This window comes from Piliocolobus tephrosceles, chromosome 1, assembly GCF_002776525.5.
Source record: "Piliocolobus tephrosceles isolate RC106 chromosome 1, ASM277652v3, whole genome shotgun sequence".
Classification (NCBI taxonomy): domain Eukaryota; kingdom Metazoa; phylum Chordata; class Mammalia; order Primates; family Cercopithecidae; genus Piliocolobus; species Piliocolobus tephrosceles.
Genome location: NC_045434.1, coordinates 104,725,601 through 104,737,171, shown reverse-complemented (window position 1 = coordinate 104,737,171; position 11,571 = coordinate 104,725,601). Strand labels below are relative to the sequence as shown.

The following is an 11,571-nucleotide window of genomic DNA, read 5'->3' as shown; positions in this document are numbered from 1 at the left end:
CAGAAAGAAGTGCAGCCCTGCCAACACCTTTATTCTAGCCCATGTCAGAGTTCTAGCCTGAAAAACTGTAAAATAATACATTTATGTTGTTTTGAGCCATTTAATATGTAGTAACTCATTACAGCAGCAATAGGAGACTAAGACACTGGGCAAATCTACTTCCTTCCCAAAGGCTCACTTATAGGTGAGGCTGCAGCAGGAATAGTGAGGAGGAAGCAGTTGGAACAGAACAACCTCTCACATGAATAACCCTTGGCTCTCCTGTGTTGATGCTACCATGAAAGAAGAAAGCATCTAATATTTCTCTATAATCTACCTCTTTAAAGTGAAATAATAAATCTGAGAATTTTAGCAGTGGAAAAAAGGATAAAGTTCATCTTTATCAATGACTTTCAAGCTTTCATTTAGCAGAGGAACATTTTTTAAAAATAGGGAATCACAGACATACAGTATCTAAGACATAAAAGTGGAGCTATCCTGATTGAAGCCCAAGGCCCATGATCTTTCGCCTCCCCTGAGGAACTCTAACTTTCGCTTCCCATAAGCAACTGAGGATGAAGGGCAAAAACCATCCACCTAGGACACTTGGCTCCTGGGCTGGTTAACAGTAAAACAAAAATTAGAACTCAAGTCTCTACCTCAGCCCAGTGCCTAGGCAGAGATTGACTATAGACTGTTCTCAGAACACTCGTGTGACAGGCTTCTCTGGTCAATGAGATTTATGCAGCATCACAGGACATCTGTGAATTTCCTATGGACAGATCTACACCTCTTCTTACATGTTTCTTGTGGATGTTTCACTTTGTTATACACTGGATCTTCACACCTAGAGCCAGTCCCACTGGAGATGTGAAATAAGCAGCTTACTACATGATGTGACTGTGTGACAACACAGTCATCACCTGACTCCAAAGCCCTCCCCCAGCAGTCCGCCAAGATGCCTGACACTCTACCATTAGAGTCACTAAGGTATTGCCTCCAAAAGCTTCCCTTCAAAATTTAAATACATTTCATTGATTGCAAGGCTCACACTGTATCATTTCTAAATATCAGGGCCTAGCAAATCTCTGGATTCTTTTTTTTTTTTAATGGTACATAAATGAATGTAGCATCTTGCAATCAATGTCATTTTAGATTTGAAGAAATATGGTATGTGACTTGGGCGAATGATAAATAAATTAACCCATTAGCACCTTTGAAGGCTGAAGCAGATCAGAGTGCTCAAAGAATGGAGATAGGAGTGTGTGTGCATGTGTGAGTGTGTATGTGTGCAAGGTGCAGCCTCCGCACTAGGAGGGATCTGAGAAGACAAGAACAAGCACAACAGGGAAGGGAGGGAGACATGGGAAAGGTTTCTTGGGCTGTGTGGAGTTTATATTCTGACATAGAAATTGAATAAATTAAGATCCTCATTTGGAGACATGGGAAGAGGTTTTTTGGATTGTGTAAAGTTTATATTCTGACATAAGAAATTGAATAAATTAAGATCCTCATTTGTTCTTGGCAGCAAATGAGATTCCAAAATGGTTGCTAGAGTTATGTTACAATGACATTCCTTATTTCAGAGTCTATAATCAAGCAAATCAAGTTAATCAAGTAAATATAAAATATATAGTTTTAAATGTAACTCATTCATTCTACCAAATGGACATACTCATCATTTCTCTGTACTCGCTAAAAATCAGATGGTAGCTAACATGAGCCTTAAAGAGTAACAGTTGGTCAACTAGACTTTTGTTTGTCCTTCCAGTTCATTTGGCTAAATGAACTATTAATTCATTTTACCAGCATCTTCTGACTTAATCAAAGGTCAGCAGCCCAAAGGTATTTGCCAATCCTAGGATGACATTTAAGGTCTAAAAAATAAAAATATACTTTTGAAATACAGACATGCATTCATTAACTAATAATTATGATGAAGACAAGAGTTTATTATTTAAACAATTTTGTTTGAGAACAGAAGGAGAAACCAAAATTGCAATCCAGGTACTTGTTATTTCGTCTTCCCTGCTGCAAAAATTAGCTATCACTTGGTGTCCAGCCAAGGCCATGAAGTCCCACTTTGCTTGCCTTTCATTATAAATTTGGAGATGTGCTCCTCTGGAAAACAAATTGGCACTAACATATAATAAAATTCTCTGCAAAAGGACAACAGACCTTTACAAATCACACAGAGGAAAAACAACAGTTTTCTGCTAAAAAAAAAAAATTCATCATGTCACTGTCTGCAATTCACCAATATGGGTGCAAATGCTTGGAATATTTTTATGTTTGGCAGAAAAGATAAAGGTCTAAAGAAGAAATATCACTGATGGCTTAACTGAACAGAACATAATGAACTGAAAATCTCTCAATTTTAGCAGCTCCCTCTTCAGCCCTTAGAGCACTCCCAGTAGTGGTGCAAACTCTGTACTTAGGTTATCCTGCAGAAGCTACTGGCATTTAGCAAAGTGTTAGCTGATCTGAGGGAAGGCACAGGGAGATACAGAGATGCAGAAGTTGACCACTGAATGCAGCCCTAAGTGAGCAAATGGACGGAGAGAGCTCAAAATCTTGCAAACAGGTACCATTTGTGAAATCAGTTCCCCTTGTTTCAAACTCACTAATGGTGAGTTCCTGTATGCTGAGTTTCTGCAGAACATAGCCCATCTGGTTAGAAAAATGCCTACACCATAATTCAGCAGACATTTTCTGAAAACATACCATGTGCAAGGCATTGAATGGGGCACCATGGAGGATACATATTGACATTGTAGAGCATACCTGCCCCCAGGGAGCTCACCATCCATGGTAGAGACAGAAATACCACAATAGAAAGATGAGCAGGGCAACAGTGCTGTCACCCAACCACAAAGGATAATGGGTGTGATGGGAGTCACAGAAGAGGGAGAGTTGCATCCTGATGCTGGATGGTGGGAAGAATGGAGATGATGTTCAGTCCACATCTTAACAGAAGAGTAGAATTTTAACAGGGAATGATGAAGAAAGTTCATTTAGGGCAGAAGGCACAGTATGAACAAAAGAGATGATTGCAGGAAAATGCAGGGGTGTTTAGAGCAAGGGTGAGTTACTTGGGGTGATGGTGATGGAAAAAAAGAGGCTGGATTGTACTAGTTTGCCCAGATGTTGTCTGGCAGGACTGAGGAAACTGGGAGGCTGGGGGCAGGGGCATATCCTATCAGGTCACACCATGTGTCTTTGCCACCAATCCATCCTTCACAGGCTCAGAAGAGGGAGGAGTAAATGACTGTGATAACCTGATTTTCTAGCTATTACAGGAATCACTGCCCTGCACATGGTCTGACCTCATGTCTTAGCCTTCATCTACAGAAACTAAGGCTTTATTGTAGTCTAGCAGCCACCGCAACAAGCTCACTTAGAATCAAAACACCCCCTGGGATACCAGCCAAAGGGAGCAATGAGGGCAGAGCCAACTAAGTGATGCTCATCCACCCTTCAACTTGGAGTTGAATTCACAGAGGTAAGCCCCATATTACATTTAGAACATTTTCAACACCCCAAAAAGAAATTCTATGCCTCTTACCCCCTCAGTTCTATCTACCACCTCCTCAACCCTAGGAAACCACTAGATCTACTTTCTGTCTATAAAAATCTTTGGAGATTTGTCTATTCTGAGCATCCCATGTAAGTGGGATCATGCAATAACACCTTTTGCATCTGGTTTGTTTCACTTCACAGAATGCTTTCAAGGTTTATCCATGCTGCAGCATCTAGCAGTATTTTATTCCTTTTTCATGGCCAAATAATATTTCACTATGGATACATCTCATTTTATTAATCCATTCATCAGTTGATGGATATTTGGGTTGTTTTGCTTTTTGGTCATTATGAATAATTCTGCTATGAACACTTATGTACAAGTTTTGTGTGGACATATGTTTTCAATTATCTTGGGTGCATATATATGAAAGTGGAATTGCTGGGTCTTTTCTTCTCCATTCCCATTTCTTCCAGCACTTAACATGCATATCTATTAAACGAATAAATATCTGTTGAATAAATGAATAAAAGCATCTCATCTTCTTAGAAGACTTTTTGGCAGTTAACTACAAAACACACCAACATTAACAATTACAATTGGCAGTTAAGCCTTGTCACAGTTCGCTTTGTGGCTTATTTAGGTTGAGGTAAGCTGGGGACTCCTCTCACCTGCCTGATCCTTCTTTTGGAGCTGAGGAAGCTGGGGTGGGTGAGCAGAGTGAGCATCGACCTCCCCAAATCACCCAGGAAGACAGAGGCTTGTCTCAACTCTGGCAGGTTCTCAGAGCAGCAAAGGCCCCAGAATCTGGCTGACTCACTCCAGAAGACAGAGCTGCCAGGAGCCTAGTCAGCCACGATGAGGCTTCACAAGGATGGCACCTCCATGCTGGGCTGTGGGATGAGGACAAGAAGGGACAGGGGCTGCATTCCCACCTACCCACCAATCTAAAGATGCTCAGGGCCTGGTGTGTGTGTATGTGGGGAGGTAGGGGTGGTGGCCTAGGACACATGCAACTGTGTGCACTTAGTATTCCTATGAGTATGCTGCTGCCCGCAACCCAAGGGTTATTATCAGTCATAAAGGGACACATGAAGACTTGGAATTCTTATCCAGACAGCAGATGCCACAGTGAGGCCTCAGCCCATACCTCGTGCACCCACCACACTCCTGCCCAGCCAGCACCGGGCTGCTCAGCAGGACAGCACAAGCACCGGACAAACTGCTTTGGCAGCTGTAACCCAGATTTATTCAGGGCAATGGGCAGCTAGGCAGGTTCCCTCCCAGCTGGTGCTGGGTAGGGCCATGCCCTTCCATGGGCATCCCTATGGCATGCCAGGCTGGGTCAGGCTCCTCACAGATGGTCTGGCAACACATACTCTGACCCAGCACACAGCTTCTGGGGTTCATTGGTCCAAGCAGAGCTACAACAAGCGGCTTGGATTTCTAGGGAAGGAGCAGAAGGAAACTCCTCCTGCCACCCCTTGCCACCCCCTTTCCTCCTCCTATTGACTTTCCATCTGCCCTTCGAGACCCAGCTGCCCACACACAGCTCCTGCCTCCTGTCATTGTGGGGCCCACATGGACGCCCCCTCCTTCCTGTGCTCTCTCATAGTTTGATGGGCTATTTTCTCTCCAGCAAGACTAAAATCCTTAAGGCAAAGAATAGTTCTTCTTCCATAACAGCTTTTTTGAGACCTTCAGAACAGAGTCCCCAATGCAGAAATCAACAAAAACATTTTCTCAGCCTCATCAAGCCGTTTTCATGTCTGATAGCCATACCCACTGGCCTGGCTCTTACTCAACGCCTCGATGGTTCATTCAGCATGTAGCCACTATTTCATGCCTAAATAATATTTAAAAACAGTCATGTTTTTAAGATGCCAAAAGGAGCACATGTTCAAGAGAGAAAATACAAAAACATTAAAAAAAAAACTACCCGTCACCCCACATGCAGAAGTAACTCCTGTAAAATGTTGGTGTGTATGTTCCTCTTATTTTTCTACTTGTGTTTATTACTTTTTTCAAAATTGTGATTCAAATGTGCATGCTGTTTTACAACAAACATTATGAATATATCATAGTGGTATTTGATTGGATTTTTTTGCAATTTTAATGGTTATGTAATATTCTATCACATGGATGTCATGTGTTTTATTTAATCAGTGTTTAATTGTTCCTTATATTGGTAGCTTTCCATTTCAAAATTTATAAATAATGCCATGATGAATAATCTTATACAGAAATACTTTTGCACACCTCTGAGTATCCTTTTAGGGTACTATGGGATCAAAAATTATAAACTTCTTCAAATTTTTTTTAATTTCCTTTAAAATAGAGACAGGGTATCATTATGTTACCCAGGCTGGTCTCAATCTCCTGGCCTTAAGCGATCCTCCCACCTCAGACTCCCAAAGTGCTAGGACTATAGGCGTGAGCCACTATTCCTGGCCAAACATTTTTAAAGCTTCTTAAACTCATTGCCTAATTGCCCCTCAGATAAGTTATGGCAATTTACACTCCTACTGAATTTGCCTGCAACAGTTTGTAATAGGCATCTTCCGATTGGAATCCTCAAAATTAAGAGAGGACAAGGGCTGAGCAGGTCCAGTGATATCAAAAGGTGGAGTAAGAAAAAGTAATACCCAGGCACAATGCTACGCAGAATGGAGAGCTATGTGTTCACAAAAATACCTATATTCGTCAAGAAAATGTTACACCATCCCACACACTCTCTACCCCCAGTGTCCTCTGCTGTAAGGAGGCAGGCAAATATATAACACATTTTAGAAAGTATTCCTTCCAAAGCCAGCATAAAAGCAAGCGTCCTTTCAGTGGCAGAGCGAGGAGGAATCTTGGTGTCAGGAATCCTGAGTCTCAAGGCCCAACTTGTCTGCCATTCCCACAGAAACATACCCATCGGGTGCCTTCAGCCTGACCCTTGGTTTCCCCATCCAAAAGTTACAAAGATTATGAGAGCTACACAGTGGGATTATGTGAGCGTCAAACATGATCAAGTAGGCCAAAATACTTTGTAAACAGTCAAACGCTGACCTTATTGCTAAGACTGGATGCTTGAAGGTGTAAGCACTGTTCACTTGAGAGAAAGCAGTTCTTCCCTGGAGACACTGGAAGGACAGAGCACTGCTGCAGTATCCCCACAGCACCTAAGAATACAGGAGAGTCGCTATCAACGACTCTTTTCCACATTGCAGAGGCTGAATAAGAACTAGTTCCTGTAAGTCACAGGAGGAGAAAGAAAAGACCTTTGCCTATTTAAATTCCGGCCCACAAGGTTCTGCTTTAGACATGGCCAATTCAAGGCTTTTCTTGGTCCTTCATGTCATGGGGATTTAACTGCTCTACATTTGCAGGAAGCTTAATTGGCTCCGTTGCTAGAGGATCTGCTCCTACCATTTTCCTTTGCGTTCGTGGCAGGCCTCAGAGGAAAAGCTGGAAATAATAATGTTGCAAGGTGAAATGAGGTGATGTGCTGGAAATTGCTTGGAAGAGTATAAAATACTAGGCAAAGGTAAGGTCTGATTGTCACCCCTGGTGTGGAAGCACTGGCTATGCAGGAGAGTCTGGATAGCATAGTCAGGTGAATTCCAGTGCCAGATCCACGTGGTATTGAGTCCTGGCTCTGTCCCCTACAAAGTGCACGACAATGGGCACAGTATTTTACCCACAAACCCTTGTTTCCTCCTCTTTCCAGCACCTTCAGCTCCCTGAACTTGTCTTTGTTCATGTATTTGCTGACTGCCTTCTTCCACAGAAGCATGCTCCAGGAGGCAGGGAGATTTTCAGCCTTGTTGACTGGAAGATCCCAAGGCAAGGAAGAGCGCCTGCCTCCAAAATTACTTGTCAAACAAATGAGTGCCTCTGGCACTCCCTTAGGACACTGTTTCCAGGAATTCTGTTTTATCCCTCCAACCACTTCAAGGACTCAGCTTGATATCTAGAATAAGGGTGACAAGTTAGGGTTGTCGGTGAGTGATAAGAGGATGGGCAAGGAGGGGGCGCCACTGGAAAAATAATTAACCTACATGAGCTCACAGCAACTTCCTTCAGGAAACTTGACCCACTCCTTTTTTCAAAAAAAATAGCCACTAAAGGGATTGTGATTTTAGCATGGAGTCTTTGTGGGCAATAATCATTCCTAAAAGAGAGTGTTAATTTTAGATTGAAAAACACTCCTTGCTTTTGAAGAACATATACTCAATAAACATAATGTTTCCACTAAAAAAAAAAAAAGATGAAGAGACTAACTCCAAACCAGAAAAGCTTAATTCTTCAAGTGTATATGGCCCCATACAGGCCAAGGCAGTCTCTCTGCCAGGATAGCAGTTCCCACTTCATGCCTCCCTCCCTCTCTGCACCTCTGGAGAAAAGGCAGCTGGCTGTGGCCAGGCAGGGTGCAAGGAAGCCAGCCTCTCCTGGTAGAAATTTGTGGGGGCTACAAGTGCTGAGTCAGACCTGGGCTCTGCATCCAGGCCGGGACCTCACACTCACCAGCAGCTGTCAGGCATAGGGATCCGCTCGGGACCAGTTCTGCTCTGCATCTACATTCCTAGCAACATATGTTGAGTGAATGATGGAGGAGAAGCCAGCTTGAATTAATGAGTGAATGAACGAATGGATGTGTGTTGAGGATGTGTCTGATGTGCCAAGTACTGTAGCAGGCACTGTCACCTACTTCATCATCTGCACAGCAATTCTGTGAAGTGGATGATCATGCCTATTCAAGGTCAGATAACTCAGGCAGTTTGCCAAAGAACTAACCCAGGACTCAACCCATGGTTTGGACCTACCAGATAGCTGATAAAAGCTCAATTTTGGGCTTACTGCATGAGGAGTTCATAAGTACTTTAATCCTTTCTTTCTTTTCCTTCCTTCCTTCCTTTCTTCCTTCCTTCCTTTTCTTCTTTCCTTCCTTCCTTCCCTCCCTCCCTCCCTCCTTTCTTTCTTTCTTTCTTTTTCTTTCTTTCTTTCTTTCTTTTTCTTTCTTTCTTTCTTTTTCTTTCTTTCTTCCTTTCTTCCTTTCTCCTTCCTTCCTTCCTTCCTTCCTTCCTTCCTTCCTTCCTTCCTTCCTTCCTTCCCTCCTTCCTTTCTTTTGAGACAGAGTCTTGCTCTGTCACCCAGACTGGAGTGCACTAGTGTGATCATGGCTTACTGCAGCCTCGGCCTTCCAGACTCAGGCAGCCCTTCCACCTCAGCCTCCCAAGTAGCTAGAAATATAGGCAGGGCGTGCACTACCACTCCCAACTAATTTTTTTTTTTTTATAGAGATGAGGGGTCTCACCATGTTGCCCAAGCTGGTCTCAAACCCTGGGCTCAAGCAATCCTCCCATCTCAGCCTTCCAAAGTGCTGGGATTTTAGGCATGAGCCACTGCACAGAGCCTTTTTTTTTTTTTTTTTTTTCCCAAAATGGTTGTAGGAAAGGAAGAGTGTCAGCACTATTATCTGAACCTAGAGAGGGTCTCTTGGCACTGTGCATGTGCTATGGGATCTACAGTGAAAAAACGTGAGAGAGATAGTTACTGTATTAAACAAAAGAGTTGGGATCCATAAGATCTTGAAGGTTTGAAGGAGGAGCTGGAATTAAAGTAATGCCCCACCCCCAATTTTTTCAATTACAAAAATCAAACCAATTCACTTAAAGTCCTGTCAGAGTCATTAACCCAACTCTATAAGGAGGGAGGAGGAGAGCTTGCAAGAATCAGCAGTGATTCTTGTCATTAATTGGCTATGTCATAGCACTTACCCTGTGGTAGTCTAATTATCAGAGGGAGGGGCAGGGGCAGGAAAGGACTGAGTACAAGATCAAGGTTAATGTAGCTGTAGGGTAGTCCTCAAGGCCAGTAGGCCAAACTACAGCATTTGGCAGGTGCCTGAGGAAATTATAGGAGTTACATGGTCATTGCAGGTTCTATCTTGTTGTGTCATTGCAGGTTCTATCTTGTTGTTCCCATCTTATAAAGATGTAGTGAGGATTAGGTGAAATAATATATTAAGAACTTAATGATGCATGGTACATAATACTTAATAAATATTAGTCATTGCTATTTTTTCTAAGTCTTCCATGTTATAAATTTCTATGATGTGTATTTTTATTTACATGAAGTATTTTCCTCTTCAGGTTTATTTTCTTTAGCTAAATTTTCAAAAGTGAGATACCTGAATGAAAGGGTGCAGGCACCCTTAGATCTCGTGATAGTTCATACATATTACCAAATTGCTTTCCTAAATCATTAAATGATATATGCCATGACCAGCCACAAGGGAACCATCACTAGCACTGGGTTTTTTTTTTTTCTTCTTTCTTTTTTGAGATAGAGTCTTGTTCTGTCGCCCAGGCTGGAGTGCAACGAATGCAACCCTCCACCTCCCTGGTTCAAGCAATTCTCCTGCCTCAGTGCCCTGAGTAGCTGGGATTACAGGCGTATGCCACCACACCCAGCAAATTTTTATATTTTTAATAGAGACAGGGTTTCGCCATGTTAGCCAGGCTGGTCTCGAGTTCCTGACCTCAGGTCATTCACCCGACTCAGCCTCTCAAAGTGCAAGGGTTACAGGCATGAGCCACCATGCCCGGCCACACTGGGTATGAGTATTGATTTGTATTTATAATAATTGGATTGATTTTTAGGGTTGATCCTTCTACAAATACCCATCCAGAGAAACAGCGGACTGGGTTTAGCTGGATACAGGGCAGGGCCAACCAACCAACTAGAATGAAACCAAAGGCAGGAAAGGGCCTCTCAGGTCAGGGAAGACTGATAAGAAAACTAGCAAGGATATGACCATTCTCAGGCGCTCACAGCAGGAAGGAGTGGAGCCATAAAATGCACATTGACCCCCCCACCAAAAATGCTGCAGATAAACCCAGATAAGATGAGAGACCTCTGAGGCCTGAATAGCTTGTTCAAGGAAGAAAGAAAGGACCAGTGGCAGGCAAGAATAGCTCACAGAAGCCCAGCCCATGTTACCTGGCAACGTATGGAAGGAAGGGTCCCCAAATAATAACTTTCTGCAGAGAAATAAGAAGAAAAAACCTGTTGGGAAACTCAGAACACAATACCTTATAAGGACTTCTGGTCACCAGAACTTAGTACTTTTCTGTTGTTTAAGCCACTCAGTTTGTGGAACTTTGGTAGGTGGCCCCAGCAGACAATGCAAAGGTCCTCCTGGATCTAGCCTCCCTTCATTCCTCTCCTCAGCTCTCAGTATCCCCCCTCATTCACCCTCCTAGCACAGCCAACCTCCTCCTATCGCATGGAGACACTAGGCACACTTCCACTTTGGGCACTTTGCAGGGCTGTTCCCTCTGCCTTGAACTTCCTTCTCCCCAAATCTGCCTGACTCCCTCCTATGCCTCCTTCAGATCTTTACATCAATGTCACCTTCTTTTTTTTATTTTTATTTTTTTGAGAAGGAGTCTTGCTCTGTCGCCCAGGCTGGAGTGCAGTGGCCGGATCTCAGCTCACTGCAAGCTCCGCCTCCCGGGTCTACACCATTCTCCTGCCTCAGCCTCCTGAGTAGCCGGGACTACAGGCGCCCGCCACCTCGCCCGGCTAGTTTTTTTTTGTATTTTTTTAGTAGAGACGGGGTTTCACCGGGTTAGCCAGGATGGTCTCGATCTCCTGACCTCGTCATCCATCTGTCTCGGCCTCCCAAAGTGATGGGATTACAGGCTTGAGCCACCGCGCCCGGCCAATGTCACCTTCTTAATAAGGCTTTTCTTGACTACTTTGTTAAATATTGGACCTTCCCTACTACTCCCGCTTTCTGGTTCCTCTTACCCTGCTCTGTTCTTTTTCCTGATAGCCCCAGTCCCTCTGACGTACTATACTATTACACTCTCCTTGTTTATCACCTTAAATTGTTTCTTGTCTGTCTCCCTGCATTGGAAGTTGCATGCCATGATGCCAGCAATTTTGTCTGTTTTGATCACTGATTCCTCTCAAGTGTCTTGCACAGTGTTTGACACATAAAAGGCACTCAATAACTGATGAACAAATGAATGGTCTTGAGTGGCTGATGTGTCTGGTGTGTGTGTGTGTGTGATTTC

General features: G+C 43.3%; 1 protein-coding gene across 1 annotated transcript in view; it reads right to left on the bottom strand.

Moving 5' to 3' along the window:
- Positions 1–1,910: 1,910 nt before the first annotated feature.
- The window catches only part of LOC111549579, a 57,968-nt gene continuing 48,307 nt past the window's right edge, over positions 1,911–11,571 (bottom strand). Inside the window, exons 3-4 of the mRNA XM_023222731.2 lie at positions 6,554–6,666; positions 1,911–2,100 (exon numbers count right to left, since the gene is read on the bottom strand). Coding sequence (XP_023078499.2) covers positions 2,077–2,100; positions 6,554–6,666 — 137 coding nt within the window. The 3' untranslated portion in view covers positions 1,911–2,076. The remainder of the gene's footprint in view (positions 2,101–6,553; positions 6,667–11,571) is intronic.